This window comes from Myxine glutinosa, chromosome 4 (genome assembly GCF_964187855.1).
Source record: "Myxine glutinosa chromosome 4, kmMyxGlut1.1, whole genome shotgun sequence".
In the NCBI taxonomy this organism is placed as follows: Eukaryota; Metazoa; Chordata; class Myxini; order Myxiniformes; family Myxinidae; genus Myxine; species Myxine glutinosa.
The window spans coordinates 67,372,112-67,389,911 of record NC_136264.1 but is presented as its reverse complement, the minus strand read 5'-3'; the positions used below and the strand labels follow the sequence as shown (position 1 = coordinate 67,389,911).

The window sequence follows — 17,800 nt, the reverse complement described above, 5'->3', positions numbered from 1 at the left end:
TTAACTAAATGCCACCAGCAGAACGCAGACGTATATTACGTGTGCATCAACAAAGACGTTGGCAGAATATTCAACAAAACCAAAAACATTGTATGCAGTAAACCCTCAAATATTGTGGGGGTTACATTCCTGGAAAATGCCACGGAGGTATGTAATGAGAACATATAGAGCAACCAGAAATAAACACATCACAATTGAAACATGGTAACATGAAGATTGAAACATATATAAAGCATGGTAACGTGGAAATAAATATGTAAATTATATAAATACAGTATAAAATAAACAAAAACACAAGTCTTTTATCTTTGAATGTTTTTACAAAACGGTGAGGTTATTTTTACAAAACAGCAAGGTGGGTGAGGGAAGGAATATTACGTCCTGTACTCTTCCATAAATAGAAAACACAAGACTTAGCTTAGGATGATGATGATGATGCTGTAAGAGTAGGGAATGGGGAGGGTTATTACCTTTTTAATTTATTCCAAAGATTCCGCGACTAATTTTAAGATTTTATCATCTACATTATTTAAAGGTATCCAAAACCTTGATCTTTTCTACCCCTGCTAATTCACCCCAGATCCACTTTTTTGAAATACCAACTTCTTTCCTGGAAGTCCTAGCAGTGTCATTGTGTTTTATACCTCTCCCACCCCTCTGCCCGCTTCCCATGCCTCCTACCCCCAAGCCCTCTCCCTCCCACAGATCTCCCGATGTCCCTGTTCTCTACTGTTGTACTTCTGTGCTTCCCTCTCTCTCCCCATCTTGTCTCCCACTCCCTTTATTATATGTTTTATGTGTCCGTTTTTATTTTTTTTGTGAAAAATGTTAGCTCTTACACGAGCCTCGATCTTGTATACAAAAAAAAAGGTAATGTAGCAATACTTCATCTGCTGTGTTTCCAAGACAGCCCTAAGTAATGCCTCCGATTCTTGATCGATTTTATAAGAGAAAAAGAATAGGCATTACTTTATAGCACCCCCTTGGATAACAAATAATTTGCTCCATAAACCTTAAGTGTACAAGCATTAACTTCATTCTGTATCAATACACTGCCTAACACACCTGTAAATAATTTGTAACAAATACACATATTGGAAAATGACACGGATGTTATATTTCGTTCTTCAATGAGCTTTGATTTCTGTAAGATTCGTGTGTGTGTGTGTGTGTGTGTGTGTGTGTGTGTGTGTGTGTGTGTGTGTGTGTGTGTGTGTGTGCGTGCGTGCGTGCGTGCGTGCGCGCACGTGTGGAGGCCCACTTTGCCTTCAAATTGTTATTACCCTCGCCAGAGGAGAGGGTATTGCATTTGAGTCCGTCTGTTTGTTTGTTTGTTTGTTTGTCTGTTTGTCCGCACAGAATAAATATGATTTTCTTTGCAACCGTTGGTCCGATTGACAGGAAATTTTCACCATAGGTGCAACTCCACCTATATAAATTTTTTATGATAATTATGACGTCATAGGTCACGTGGTTTGGCCGCCATCTTGGAAAAATCGAAAAATTTTGCACCTCTATATCTCGGAAAGTGCTGAATAGAAAAAATTGAGACATGGCTCATTGTAAAGAGCTCTGCATGGGGAACAAAATATGTTGATGATGTCATAGGTGCCTCCATTATGACGTCATATTTCGACAAGTACAAAACCATCCGATCAAGATGAAATTTATTGAGCATAATCTAGGAATAAATTAGTGAAGAAAAAAAATTAATGATGTCATCGGTCACGTTCGGCCGCCATATTTGTTTTAACACAAAAGCCTTAAAAACCACTGAAAATACATCCTGGCGAGGGTTTGCAATCTCTGATTGCTCTTTTTCTTGTTGATACTTGTACTTCAGGCCGTTTGATAAATTTTACTGTTTCTGCAGATCCAACAATCCTCCCTCACCAGCAGGTGGACAAGGGAGCAATCCGGTTTGTGCTGAGTGGGGCCAACATCATGTGCCCTGGTCTAACGTCTCCGGGAGCAAAGCTTGACCCCTCAATAAAGGACTCCATTGTGGTAAGGCCCGAGAGAACTGTAGCAGAACACAAACATTTTCCTCTTTTTATTTTGGAACTTGTATCACTCCACTAACAGAATGAACTAGATATCTGTGATCACAAAGCATCAGGGGTGACCACGAGGGGGTTCCTCGGACCTGCTACCTGGCCTCCGGACTGACGCCACAGATAACTCCGCGGCCTGTGTTGTTACCTGCTGGTGACCCAATGACCTCAGTTAAAGATCACATCCTCAACGTTCACCTGTCTGCTAAACTACTATGACTACTACGGCCGAGCAAACCATGACTGAACGCTGGCTAAACACTCTACGAAGTGAAACGGTGAGGCAAAAGTGCCGGCTATCAACTACCTACACCGTTATGTCAGATAAATGGAAGAAAGGACGAGAAAGAAGCAGATGGAAAATGCACAGTGATTATTTATTACAAAGCAATGGTGAAAAGCACTTTATTTCCACCTCTTTATTCACGAAGCAAAATCAAAGGCAAAAGGGCAGGTATTTACAGAAAAAAAGAGCAGACTTATTCTTGGCTAGGATGGAGGTGAATGGAGAGTACATAGGAACTTAACACAAGCAGAGATACAAGGTACCTGCCATCATTCCGCAAGAAGAAGAAAAGTGAATAATAATAAAATAAAAATAGGCAGTTTTGAGTACTAATTGGAACGATTCCAGGCTCACCTCACCAAGCCAGGCGGAGCTGGATCGTGCCAAATAATATAGGTGAGGGGAGAAAGTTATCTTGAGGAGGGGGAGATGGAGTGTTAATGTAGGAGTGGCATCACTGGGCACCCGCCTCACTCCGGACCCAGTGTAGCTTCTCCTGGACCCAACAAGACTTGTGCATGTTTCGTTCCTGCAGGTGAACCTTCGGACCCAGTGTAGCTTCTCCAGGACCCAACATGACTTGTGTGTGGTTCGTTCCTGCAGGCGAACCTTCGAGCAGTTACTCCCGTACCTGTACCGAGGCTTCCACACATGGTTCAGCTCGCTCTGAGTTGACCCACAGCAGCTCACCACAGAGGCTCACCACCACAGCTCATCACCGCCCCCGCATCAAGCTGCCTTCTCCCCTTTATAAGCTTGCCATGCAGGGTCTGGCTTCCAGGCAAGCACAGTACATGCAGACTTTGCCATTGTTGCGCATTTGAAGGGGGGCAGTTCCCACAATGCCGCTGGTGGAATCTTCCATTGTCACTAAGGCAGCTTTCAACAAAGCTCCCCTCCTCCAGAGCTAAGCGGTAAGGCAAGCCAGCCCCTCCTATCTGCCGCGCAATGGTTGCTTTCTACAGTACACGTAGAGCGACTCGGCGCTCTGGACAGTATGCTACATGCCTGAAACGGTGCTCAGGTTCCCTGTGCAGCACTCGTAGTGCCTGCAAGACGTTCAGGTTCCCTGCACAGGCACTCAACATGTTTGAAAAGGCTTTTTTTTTTTCTTTTCTTTTTTGTATACTGAATCGAGGCTCGTGAAAGAGCTAACATTTTTTTCACAAACAAATCAACCAGACAAACAAAATATACAAAAAGAGGGAGCGGAAGACAAGATGGGAAGAGAAGGGGAAGCACACAACCACAACATTTGAGAGCAGGGAGAAGTGTGGGAGGGAGAGGGCTTGGGGGCAGGAGGCGTGGGAAGGGGGGGGGGGGGGTGGGAGAAGTATAAAACACAAGGGGACCGAAATTAGCGGGGGTAGAAAAGATCAAGGTTTTGGATGGGGGAGGATAAGAGATGGTGGTGAACAGCTGTTTTAAAGACCTGGAGGGTGGAGTGGGATTGAAGAGAGTGAGGGAGTTTGTTCCAGAGGTGGGAGAAAAGAGGAATGAAGGAGTGAAGGTGAGCAGAAAGTCTTGATTTTGGCAGTTTAACCATAAGAGGGTTGCAGGCAGATCTTGTGCGACCTGTAGGAATATTTGGGGGACAGAGCCCAGAGAGGGCTGGGGGGGCAAGGCCAGAGAGGAGTCGGTAGAAGACGGAAAGACCACCAACCTGCCTGCGGTGAGTGAGTGAAAGGCCCTTGGAGTTAGCTTCATCGCGGGAGATTCCAATGATTCTGAACGCTTTGGTTTCAACAGCGTGAAGACGGGCTAGGTGTGAGGCATAGTTGAGAGCAGGGAGAGATGAGATGAGAGATGAGAGAGATCTTTCCGGATGAGAGATAGAGGTACACTACATGGCCAAAAGTATGCGGACATTCCTTCTAATTATTGGATTTGGCTGTTTCAGCCACACCCATTGTTGACAGGTATATACAGTATAATCAAGCACACAGCCATGCAATCTTCATAGACAAACATTGGCAGCAGAATGGGCCGTACTGAAGAGCTCAGTGACTTTCAACGTGGCACCGACATCGGATGCCACCTTTCCAACAAGTCAGTTCGTCATATTTTTGCGTTGATAGAGCTGCTCCGGTCAACTGTAAGTGCTGTTATTGTTAAGTGGAAACGTCTAGGAGCAACAACAACTCAGCCGCAAAGTCGTAGGCCACACAAGCTCACAGAACGGGACCGCCGAGTGCTGAAGCGCGTAAAAATAGTCTGTCCTTGGTTGCAACACTCACTATCGAGTTCCAAACTGCCTCTGGAAGCAACTTCAGCACAATAACTGTCCGTCGGGAGCTTCATGCAATGGGTTTCCATGGCCGAGCAGCTGCACACAAGCCTAAGATCACCATGCACAGTGCCAAGCTTCGGCTGGAGTGGTGTAAAGCTCACCGCCATTGGACTCTGGAGCAGTGGAAACTCATTCTCTTGAGTCTAGAGTGATGAATCGTGCTTCACCATCTGGCACCTGGCAGTCCGACAGACTAATCTGGGTTTGGCGGATGGCAGGAGAACGCTACCTGCCCGAATGCATAGTGCCAACTGTAAAGTTTGGTGGAGGAGGAATAATGGTCTGGGGCTGTTTTCCATGGTTTGGACTCGGCCCCTTAGTTACAGTGAAGGGAAATCTTAACGCTACAGCATACAATGACATTCTAGACGATTGTGTGCTTCCAACTTGGTGTCAAAAATTTGGGGGAAGGCCCTTTTTTGTTTCAGCATGACAATGCCGCAGTGCACAAAGCGAGGTCCATACAGAAATCGTTTGTCGAGATCGGTGTGGAAGAACTTGACTGGCATGCACAGCCCTGATCTCAACCCGATCGAACACCTTTGGGATGAATTGGAATGCCGACTGCGATCCAGGCCTAATTGCCTAACATCAGTGCCCGACCTCACGAATGCTCTTGTGGCTGAATGAAAGCAAATGTCCGCAGCAATGTTCCAACATCTAGTGGAAAGCCTTCCCAGGAGAGTGGAGGCTGTTATAGCAGCAAAGGGGGGGGACCAACTCCATATTAATGCCCATGATTTTGGAATGAGATGTTCGACGAGCACATCCTGGTGTGATGTTCGGGTGTCCACATACTTTTGCCCATGTAGTGTACAATAAGGTAAGATGGCTGATCTGAAGGATTATAGCTAATACGATGAATTTTTACTAATGGGGGATTTGGTTGCCGGTACGAGTTTGGACAGAGGCTAATTATCAATAATGGGTGAGTGAAGAGCCAGACAGACAGAACAGAGGTGGGAATGAACCGGTTTGTGGGGTTGAACAGACGGAGCGAAAGTGAGAGAATAGGTCAATAGACCTATTGAATAGGTGGATTGAAAGCACAAACCAAATGTAGATTTGAGAGAGAAAGATTGCTGGAACAGACGAACGGAACCGAATTGAAGCACGGACCGAATGCGAATTCCAGATTAGAGATCGTTAGATATCAATCGATGGGGGGGACACCACACCAGGAATACATCGACTAATCTAACCACAACGCATCTTCCCATTCACGAACCCGTTAGACAATGGGCAAAGGTCGACCTTTACATAGACAAGAAATAACTATCTTGGGACTCCTAGAGTGTGCATGGATGCGCTCCCCCCAGAGGTACACCCCACGCCAGAGCCATGCCCTCTCTATTCTCAACCGGATGTCAGAACGCAATGGGCCATTTCCCTGCTGGAGCGGCCAGGCCTCTGACCATCCTGCCCCACTGAGTGCTGTGAAAAATGCAGTGCCATTGTTATGGCATCACTGGTACCTGGACCCCCAAAAAAACTAAAAATCGAAGCCCGAGGGATTGTGCGGGCTACTGTCTTGTATTCATGTGACAAGTTTCAGAACAATCAGCCAGGTGATAAGGGAGGAGTAGCAAAAATAACAAAACATTACTGGATGGATGGACATCCGGACATTACAACCCATTTTACAAGTTCATCTCTTTGAGAATCGAGATTGAGATGACCTAAAAAGGTGCAAAAACTGATCCCCTTAAGACCACTGAGTTACAGACCTATCAGCTAAAGACATAGCTACAGACTAAAGACCCATCAGCTTATTTCCAATCATCAGCAAGGTCATGGAATCCATCATCACAGTTGATATGAAATCCTTCCTTTTCTCCAACAACCTCATTTCAGATCCCCAATTTGGTTTCAGACCAGGTCACTCCACCTTGGACATGCTGCTTATACTCACCCAACAATGGATGGAGGCCCTCAATGTCAGACATGAGATTAGGGCCTTCTCTCTGAACATATGTCATGCTTTTGATAAAGTCTGGCATCCTGCCTTGCTCTCCAAACTGTCTGCCTATGGCATCCAAGGACAACTCCACACATGGCTTACTGACTTCCTTTACTCTCTTAACCAATTAACCACTTAACCAATCTCTTAACCATGAACATATGTCATGCTTTTGATAAAGTCTGGCATCCTGCCTTGCTCTCCAAACTGTCTGCCTATGGCATCCAAGGACAACTCCACACATGGCTTACTGACTTCCTTTTTTTTTTTTTTTTTTTTTTTTTGTATACAAGATCGAGGCTCGTGAAGGAGCGAACATTTATCACACAGAAAGACAAACCGACAAACCGACACATAACCGACAAACCGACACATGAAACAAAAAGCATCGGCAGCGGTAGACAAGATGGGGAGAGAGGGGGAAGGACACAAACACAACATTTGAGAGCAGGAACCGAGAGACATGGAGACATCGAGAGATCTGTGGGAGGGAGAGGGCTTTGGGGGGGAGGCATGGGAAAGGGGGTGGGAGAGGCATAAAACATATGGACACTGCCAGGACTACCAGGAAAGAAGTTGGAATTACAAACAAGGTGGATCTGGGGTGAATTAGTGGGGGTAGAAAAGATCAAGGTTTTGGATGGGGGAAGATAAGAGATGGTGGTGAACAGCTGTTTTAAAGACCTGGAGGGAGGAGTGGGATTGAAGGGAGTGTGGGAGTTTGTTCCAGAGGCGGGAGAAAAGAGGAATGAAGGAGTGAAGGTGAGCAGAGAGCCAAGATTTTGGCAGTTTAACCATCAGAGGCTTGCTGGCAGATCTTGTGCGACCTGTAGGAATATTTGGGGGACAGAGCACAGAGAGAGCTGGGGGAGCAAGGCCGGAGAGGAGTCGGTAGAAGGCAGAAAGACCACCTACCTGCCTGCGGTGAGTGAGTGAAAGGCCCTCAGAGATAGCTTCATCGCGGGAGATTCCAATGATTCTGAAAGCTTTGGTTTCAACAGCGTGAAGCCGAGCTAGGTGTGAGGCAGGAGCACCAGCCCATAGGGGAGAACAGTATTCCATTGAGCTGCGGACGAAAGCCTTGTATGTGGTGAGGAGCTCAGGTGTGCCTAGGAAGGACTTCGCACGACGGAGGATGCCGAGTCGGCGACTGGCTTTGCAGGCCAGCTTGGAAATGTGGTTTTCCCAAGAAAGATCATGGCAGATAGTGAGACCCAAAAGCTTGAGCGACAGAACTTCTTGGAGAGGATTGTTGAGAAAGTAGATGGGAGGGTTGTCCAGTCGATCTTTTCGGAGAGACATAGTAAGAGTGTGAGATTTGTCAGGATTGAAAGACATGTTCCACTTGTTTGACCAGTCTGTGATTTTGTCCAGGTCTTCAGAGAGTGAGGAGGCTGCAGACTGCCGATCTGAGGGAAGAGGAATGGAGCGGCAGAGAGTGGAGTCATCAGCAAAGAGATAGAGAGGATTTTCCAGAGAGTCGGAGAGATCATTGATAAAGACCAGAAAAAGCACAGGGCCCAGCACACTGCCTTGGGGAACTCCAGCCTGAACAGGAAGGGGAGATGAGAGAAATCCATTCAGGGCCACACGTTGACTACGACCAGAGAGGAATTCCGCAAGCCATGCATGGAGATTTCCATGGATACCATAGGAGTAGAGTTTGGTGAGCAGAGCTGGGTGCCAGACCGTATCGAAGGCACGTGATATGTCGAGGGAGACAGCTCTGATTTCCTGTTTGGCATTGAGGACCTCCATCCATTGTTGAGACAGGAGAAGCAGCATGTCCAGAGTAGAGTGACCTGGTCTGAATCCAAATTGATGATCAGAGATCAAGCCATTGGAGAAGAGGAAAGATTTCATATCCGAAGCAATGATGGATTCCATGACTTTGCTGATAATTGGGAGCAGGCTGATTGGTCTGTAGTTAAAAGGATCTGTTTTTGCACCTTTTTGTGTAAAGCGGTAATGTTTGCTGATTTCCAGGATGCTGGCAGATGACCTTGAGCAAAAGATAGGGTGAAAAGAACAGAGAGAGGGTGAGATAGAGCGGCAGAGCAGGATTTTAGGACCCGTGGGCTGATGCCGTCTGGTCCAGTTGCAGAATCAGAGTCGAGGTTAGACAAAAACTCCTCCACCTTGTCAGGAGAGAAGGACACAGAGTCCAGGAGCAGTTGGGTTCGACTGGGAAAGGTGGGAACAGAGAGAGATGGGTTTAGGACTAAAGATTTTGAGGCAAACACAGAGTTGAGGCATTCGGCTTTGTCACGTGCGATGTCAACTGTGTGGCCATTTGAGGTAAGGGAGGGGATGGAGGGGGAACAAACACCAGAAACGGATTTGACCAGACGCCACCAGGATTTGGAGGAAGGAGACAGGTTTGAGAGTTCGTTCTTGAGTGAGGAGAGATAGTGCTTCCTGGCACTCCTGAGGGTAGACACACACTTGTTCCGAGCTTGGTGGAAGGAACTGAGATTGCCTTCAGTTGGATTAGCCTTCCAAGAGGCAAAGGCAAGTTGTTTCAGGGCAACTGCCTCACCACAAGATTCGGTGTACCATGGACGGGAGGAAGGGTAAGACAACTGAAGACGAGATGGGATAAATCTGTGCATGAGAGAGATCAGTTTGCTTTGGAAGAATTCCCATGAAGAATTGATGTCAGAGGCAGTGGAGATGGGAGACCAATCCAGACGATTGATGGCTGCTTGAAGCCCGTCCCAGTCGGCCTGAGTGAAATGCCAGACTCTTCGACGCTGAGGAGGCTCTCTGAGAATGGCCAGAGAGATGTCCACTTTGACAAGCACATGATCAGAAGAACCGATTGGAGCAGAAGAAGAGCAGCAGACATTAGCAGGGAAGTTTGTCATAACCACGTCTAGAAGAGAAGAAACTCCATTGGCTGAGATCCGGGTCAGGAAATTGACAGATTGTGTCGATCCCAGTGAGTCACAGAAGTCCTTTGCTGAGGTGCCATGACTGGTGAGAGAGGAACCCACACCCAACCAGGTGGCATGATGACAGTTGAAGTCACCACATATGAGGAAGAGAGAGTTGGGATGAGTGGATAGAAGTTGGTCCATGTTGTCAGAGAGTGAAATGTAAATTGAGTCATCACTGTTTGGGGGACGGTACAGAACACATATGAACAAAAGGTGGGAGCGGAGAGGAAGCCGTAGCCAGAGGTACTCCTGGGGGTGAGGAGGAGAGAGGGCAGTGCAAGGAGAATGAGGAAGAGAGTTTTTGATAAAGATAGCCACCCCACCACCAGGACGAGGCTCAGGTCTATCATACCGGAAGAGGGAGTAACCAGGAAGAGATATTGAGGAATCAGAGACATCTTGAAGGAGGAAAGTCTCTATTAAGCAGATCAAGTCTGGATTGTCAGAAGCAACCTGTATGGAGAGATCAGTCAGGTTAGAGTGAAGGCCCCGGATGTTTGAGGTCCATACCGTTAAAGAAGAGAGAGGGGGAGCATCGGGTACAGGACAGGGGAGGGGAGGAGTAGGGTAAGATGAAGGATGAGAGGGGGAGGTAGGGAGAGCAGTTGATAGTGTGTCAGAGATTACAGAAGAGTTCCAAGAAAGGGAAGGATGAGGAGGATGAAAGGTTTGGTGGTGAAGGGATGAGGCAGAGTGAGGGGTTGTTTGAGGGGGGGCATGGGACAGTAGAAGGTTGGGGGGGGGGGGTGGAGGCATGAGATAGAAGGGAGACGAGGTGGGGAGGAGGCAACTTTGAGGAGGGGGGAGGAGGGAGAATTTGAGAGGAATGGTATGGGGTGAGATTTGAATGGGAGGAGTTGGGGGGGAGTTTTGAAGGGGAGGAGTGAGGCGGGAGTTTATGAGGGGAGGGGCAAGGGGGGGGGGATTTGGAGGGGAGGGGCAAGGGAGGAGTTTATGAGGGGAAGGGCAAGGGGGGAGTTCAGGAGTGGAGGGGCAAGGGGGGGGATTTGGAGGGGAGGGGCAAGGGGGGACTTTAGGAGGGGAAGGGCAGGGGGGGAGTTCAGGAGTGGAGGGGCAAGGGGGGAGTTTAAGAGTGGAGGGGAAAGGGGGGAGTTTAGGAGTGTAGGTGCAAGGGGGGGGATTTGGAGGGGAGGGGCAAGAGGGGAGTTTAGAAAGTGGATGATTAATGAAAGACGAACATTGATAACAAATTGGGTTTGTTGTGATTTTCAAGTTAGCAATCCGATTCAGAACGATGGAGGAGGGATGGAATGAATGTGAATTTAGACCATGTAGTGAGGGAGACGTATAAGATATTGAATTTCTTTTTTTTGACGTGGAATGAGGTGGAGAGGAAATTGAGAAAAGCCTTTTAAATAGGAAGAAAAACAGCGTGTTGTAATATACCACTGAATAAACCACTGAAGGGGAAAGGTTAAACATATTTAAAATAATATTTAAACAGAACCGTGAACAATCTTATATGCACAAAATACCAACGGTGGGAGGGCCGAGAGGGACCACCACGAGTCACGTGAACAGGGCAAAAGGTGGATGGCAAGGAGATAATGGGGGCGGGGCGAAAAGCACCGCGATACACCTGGACAGAAAGTACAGGACGAGACAACGGCACACGTGGAGAAAGGAAAAATAAATGTTTTTTTTTTTTGGGGGGGGGGGGGGGGGTGGGGTGGGGTGGGGATTTAAAACGTTAGACAGACAGTATTACGTTCGGTGTAGAAGGGAAAAACTGAGAGCCAAGCAAAACACGATGTAGGGGACTTAAGTTAACAAACACCGACAGGGGTACAAGGCCGCACACGAGGCGCAGAACAGGGTTAATTAATTACGAGTTACAGGAAATTCAAACCAAAACTAACTATAAACAAACAATAAAGCATGGACGATAAAGTAACGAGTTTAAATTTGACAAACACACGAATGAAAAAATAACCACTTTGGATGCCCGGAGAGAAACCAAGCCTCCAGGTCGGAAGCTTCAACAACTAGGCCGCATGGCCGCGCGCGGCACGAGATCACGATTTACTCTCTTAACCAACGTGTAGCTCACAACGGAATCCTTTCATCTCCTCTCCTTGTCAAGGCTGGTATACCTTCAAGGCAGTGTTTTGGGCCCAGTCCTATTCCTAATCTTTATCAATGATCTCTCTGACTCTTTGGAATCTATTTGCTATCCTCTTTATCTATTTGCTGATGACTCCACCCTCTGCCGTGACATCGCTCATCCTTCAGATAGGAAAGCTGCTACCTTGACAAAATCACTAGCTGGTCAAACACTTGGAATATGTCTTTCAATCCTGACAAATCTCGCACTCTCACAATTTCTCTCCGCAAGGACCGTCTGGCAAACTCCCACCTCCCATTTACTTTCTTAACAATCCTCTTGAGGAAGTTCGGTCATTCAGAGTCTTGGGTCTCACTATCAGCCATGATCTTTGTTGGGTAAACCACATTTCAAAGTTGGCCTCCAAAGCCAGCCGCTGACTGCGTATCCTCCGTCATACAAAGTCCTTCCTTGGCACACCTGAACGTCTATCCACCTACAAGTCCTTCATCTGCAGCTTGATGGAGTACAGCTCTCCCCTCTGGGCTGGCTCTCCTGCCTCACATCTTGCTCAGCTCGATACCGTGGAAACCAAGGACGTCAAGATAATTTGAATCTATGAGCCTATCACTTTGCTATCGCAGACAGGTCAGTGTACTCTCTATCATGCACCACCGCCTTTCTGGTCTTGCACACTCTGTTCTTTCAGTGCTTTCCCTCCCTCCCCCCATGGTCCACCATCAATTCCCTTTTGGTGAAAGTACCCTAAATCTAGTATCACTGCTCACCTCCACCTATTCGTTCCTATTTTTCCTCACCTGTGGAACCAACTTCCAGATTCTCTTCACTCATTCTTCCCTCCAGGTCGTCAAGACAGTTGTTCGCCATCTCAGATTGTCTCCAATCAAAAACCATGATATTTTACCCCCTCATTAACCCTACCCCGTTCCCTCTTCCATCCACATTTCCAGTTTAACCTCTATAAAGTTTCCTTCTGTATCCTTCTTGTCCAACCCATGTGTCCTCTCCTGCCCCATTCTTCCACACACTCAATTTGTCCAAGTCTCCCTCTATCTTGGTCTTCAACTCTGCTGTTGGTGTTTTTCCCCTCTCTCAACGGTTCCATTTGTGTCCTGTTTTGTTCTGATCCGTTCAGTGTACTAACTCTTCCACAAGTCCCGACTATGAATACAAAAACAAAAACTCTTCCTTGTATTTACATTTTCAGGCCGTGATGGCAGAGGGAAAGCAACATGCACTCTGTGTTGGCATAATGAAGCTGTCAGCTGATGATATGTAAGTTTACCAATTGTGGGTCATCTACATTACATATGCATGGGGAGAACAGACAAAAAGGAACGGATGTGGGGTCAATGGCATTTTGTTGTAAAAGTAAGAGATGAAAGTGAAAAAGGTGGAGGGGAAGTAGAGAGGGTGGTTGGGAGTTGGGGTGGATGGGGGTTAAGATGGAAAGGCAATATTTACGTGCATATGTGACATATCCTGACACTTCTCACCTCAAATGTTTTGACATTCTAGTGACATAACAGGCTATGCACATGAACGTATCAGCTGAAGAGGCTTCAGAATGTGTTTTTCTACCTTGATTTTTGCAGTGTGCAGGTGAACAAAGGTGTGGGTATCGAAAACATGCATTACCTGAATGATGGCTTGTGGCACATGAAGACTTACAAATGACACGATGTGTATAATGGCAATGCCAACTTTGTTTGCAAAATGTATGAAACGTTTGAATCCCTGTACATCGGTATTTAATTGAGAAAAATAAAGCACATACTATCTAACATTGCAACTTGGTAGTTCAGATTTTATTACGACATGTATATGTATGTATATGTATATGTGCATATATATATATACAGTCACGTGAAAAAGTAAGTACACCCCATGTAAAGCTTTGACTTTTTCAACATATTTCAACATACAGCTATTTGATCTTCATTTCAACAATATTGATAGATAAAGGTGATATAATATGACAAATATCATGAAACATTTATATTTTGTAGTCCATTGTATAATTTAAATAAACATAAATGCAAATTTCACATGTGGAAAAAGTAAGTACACCCCGACATTTATCACTACTTCAAATACCTAAAATTAGAATCAGGCGCACCAGCTCAGGTGCAAACGATTAGAACCGTTAGAGAGGATCTTGGAGGAACCTGTTTTATTGAAACCTCAGACATTTAGTTTGGTTTGCTCTTTGTTGTTGAAGTGTGCGGTGTCACCATGCCTAGATCAAAAGAGCTCTCTGAGGCCTTCAGAAGGAAGGTTATAGATGCCTATGAGTCTGGGAAGGGATTTAAAAAGATCTCCAAACAATTTGAAATCAATCATTCGATTGTCCAGAAGATCATCTACAAGTGGAGAAGATTCCAAACAACTGCCAACTTGTTCAGGCCAGGCCGCCCCAGCAAGTTCAGCCTGAGAGCAGACCGCAAGATGCTGAAAGAAGTCTCTAAGAACTCCAGAATGTTATCATGGGACCTACAGGTAGCTCTTGCCACTGTTGATGTCAAAGTGCACGAGTCTACCATCAGAAAGAGGCTGCACAATTGATCTACATGGGAGGTGTGCCAGGAGGAAACCTTTGCTGTCCAGAAAGAACATCAGGGCAAGACTAAAGTTTGCCAATGAACACCTCGGCAAAGACCAGCACTTCTGGAACAATGTGCTCTGGACAGATGAGTCAAAGGTAGAGCTATTTGGCCACAGTACCAGAAGACATGTTTGGCAAAAACCAAAGACAGCATTTGACCACAAGAACCTGATACGAACTGTAAAGCATGGTGGTGGAAATATTATGGTTTGGGGCAGCTTTGCTGCATCAGGGCCTGGGCGTCTCACCAGCATAGAATCCACGATGAATTCTTCATTGTACCAGAGGGTGCTTGAGGATAATGTGAGGCCATATGTCGGAAAGTTGAAGCTCAACCGAAGGTGGACCTTGCAACATAACAATGACCATAAACATTCCAGTAAATCCACCAAGGAATGGCTGAAAAGAAAGAAATGGAGGGTTCTGGAACGGCCAAGTCAAAGCCCGTATCTAAATCCCATAGAGATGTTGTGGGGGGATTTCAAACGAGCTGTGCATGCAAGAAACCCCTCAAAGATCGCACAGCTGAAAGAATTCTGCATGGAGGAGTTGGCAAAAATTTCTCCCAGTCGATGTCAGAGACTGGTAGACAGTTATAAGAAACGCCTACTTGAGGTTGTTTCTGCCAAAGGGGGCAATACCACCTATTAGAGCCAAGGGTGTACTTACTTTTTCCACATGCGAAATTTGCATTTATGTTTATTTAAATTATACAATGGACTACAAAATGTAAATGTTTCATGATATTTGTCATATTATATCACCTTTATCTATCAATATTGTTGAAATGAAGATCAAATAGCTGTATGTTGAAATATTTTGAAAAAGTCAAAACTTTAATTTACATGGGGTGCACTTACTTTTTCACGTGACTGTATGTATATATGTATACCATCTACCACCGCCTTTCTGGTCTTGCACACTCTGCTCTTTCAGTGCTTCTTTCTTTCTTGCACACTCTGCTCTTTAGGTCTTTCAGTGCCCCGAACATCTTACCCTTTGTCTCACGTTTTAAATCCCCAAAAAAAAAAATTATTTCCTTCTCTCTTCGCGGTCCCCGCCCACGAACACATGCGTGTTGTCTCGCCCCGCCCCCTTTATCTCTTTTTTTCTTCGACCTCTCCAGGCATTACTCACCTTTCCAATTCTAGTTTCCACCATACTCATTCAGCCCTTTCTCCTTTTTTCTCAGATCCATGCCCTCACTTCAGGGACTTTTCCCAGATTTTTTTCATGGTTTTGTTTAAATATTATTTAAATATGTTTACATTTTCCCCTGCAGTATTTTATTCAGTGGTAGATCACAACATGCTGTTTTCTTCCTACTGAAAAGGTTTTTTTCAATTTCCTCATCAAATCATTACATTTCAAAAAAAAAATTAACTCTTACAGTTCTTCCTTTCTGCATTCTCTTAACTCACCTTCATTCCACCCCTCCTCTAACGTTTTCAAACGGATCTCTGTCTTGAAAATCACAATAAACCCAGTTTGTAATAAATGTTCGTTTGTCATTAATCGTCCACTTTCTAAACTCTCCCCTCACCTCTCCCATTAAATTCTCTCCCCTTGCCCCTCCCCTCCAAATCTCCACCCTTGCCCCTCTGCTTCAAATCTCCCCCTCACCTCTCTCCTTCAAAACTCCCCCTTCCCTTCCAAAACTACCCCCTCACCCCTCCCTTTAAATTCTCTCCCCTCACCTCTCCCCTCCAAATCTCCACCCTTGCCACTCCCCTTCAAATCTCCCCCTCACCCCTCTTCTTCAAAACTTCCCATCCCTTCTAATCTCCCCCCCCTATCATCTTTCTCCAATTCTCCCCTCTCCTGCTCAAAGCTGCCTCCTCCCCACTTCCTCTCCCTTCCACCTCATACCTCCACCTCCTCCAACCTTCTACTTCACTCTGCACCCCCTGCCCCCCTCAAACAAAGCCTCACTGTGCCTCATCCCATCACCATCAAACCTTTTGCCCTCCTCATCCTTCCTTTTCTCCTAACTCTTCTGCAATCTCTGACACACTATCAACAGCTCTCCCTACCTCCCCCTCTCACCCTTCATCTTACCCTACCCCTCCCCTCCCCTGTCCTGCCCCCGATGCTCCCCTCCCTCTTCCTTAATGGTATGGACCTCAAACATCCAGGGCCTTCCCTCAAACCTGATTGATCTCTCCATACAGGTTGCTTCTGACAAACATGACTTAATCTGCTTGACAGAAACTTTCCTCCTTCAAGATGTCTCTGATTCCTTAATATCTCTTCCTGGTTACTCCCTCCTCCGGTATGATAGACCTGAGCCTCGTCCTGGTGGTGGGGTTGCTATCTTTATCAAAAACTCTCTTCCTCACTCTCCTTGCACTGCCCTTTCTCCACCCTACCCCCAGGAGTACCTCTGACTACGGCTTCCTCTCCGCTCCCACCTTTTGTTCATATGTGTTCTGTACCGTCATCCAAACAGTGATGACTCCATCTACATCTCGCTGTCTGATAACATGGACCAACTTCTATCCACTCATCCCAACTCTCTCTTCCTCATTTGTGGTGACTTCAACAGTCATCATGCCAGCTGGCTGGGTGTGGGTACCTCTCTAACCAGCCACGGCACCTCAGCAAAGGACTTCTGCGACCAACTGGACTGACACAATCTGTCAATTTCCCAACCCGGATCACAGTCAATGGGGCGTCTTCTCTTCTAGACTTGTAGGCCATCAGCCAGACCCCCAAAATAGGGTCCATTGGTACCAAAATGAGGGAGTAAGCCTAATATTGATTTTTGGATAGGTCTTTACCCCTAGAATATGAAAATATGTGATAGCAAATTCAACCATGTAGCTAAATGGGTGTTATCACCTCATTTTCAAAATGGCCGCCAAAATGCATGTTTTTCTATTAAAAACACCATGTTTCATATTCTTGGAATTTGTAACAAATAACATTGCGTTTAGAGATGTTTAAGACAGGGTTTGTGCACAGGTTTAAGACAGGACAGGACAGGGTTTAAGACAAGACAGACAGGTTTAAGACAGGGTGAGAAGTTGGTCCATGTTATCAGACAGCGAGATGTAGATGGAGTCATCACTGTTTGGATGACGGTACAGAACACATATGAACAAAAGGTGGGAGCGGAGAGGAAGCTGTAGTCAGAGGTACTCCTGGGGGTAGGGTGGAGAAAGGGCAGTGCAAGGTTGTAAACAACTCTCTTAAAGTATGAAATACATCATCTGAACTTTTGGACGCCATATTGGATTTATAGTTCTCATGAATATCTAATGACATTTAGAAAGTTGTAAAATCATTTCTAACCCCTAAGACCAGGTATAAGATACCCAAATTTGGGGTATAAGGTGAATAGTGAAAAAAACACTACATTGACCATTGATATTGTTATAGATCACGGTTAGATGTTATAGACCGAGCGGTGGTGTAAGACCGCGACCTAACAAAACTCACCCGATTCACCCAGACTTTGGCCGTATCGCACCCCAGCTGCTCAATGAGGGAAAAGACGAAAACGACGCAATGCAAAGAGGAAAACGAAGGCAAAGAAAGGTTTGGAAATACGACTGAATTTATTGACTATTTACACACA

General features: G+C 45.9%; 1 protein-coding gene across 1 annotated transcript in view; it reads left to right on the top strand.

Moving 5' to 3' along the window:
* Positions 1-13,407, top strand: part of LOC137424728 (malignant T-cell-amplified sequence 1) — a 29,778-nt gene extending 16,371 nt beyond the window's left edge. Inside the window, exons 4-6 of the mRNA XM_068112482.2 lie at positions 1,874-2,007; positions 12,823-12,890; positions 13,211-13,407. Of these exons, the coding sequence (XP_067968583.1) occupies positions 1,874-2,007; positions 12,823-12,890; positions 13,211-13,292 (284 nt within the window). The 3' untranslated portion in view covers positions 13,293-13,407. The remainder of the gene's footprint in view (positions 1-1,873; positions 2,008-12,822; positions 12,891-13,210) is intronic.
* Positions 13,408-17,800: the final 4,393 nt, after the last annotated feature.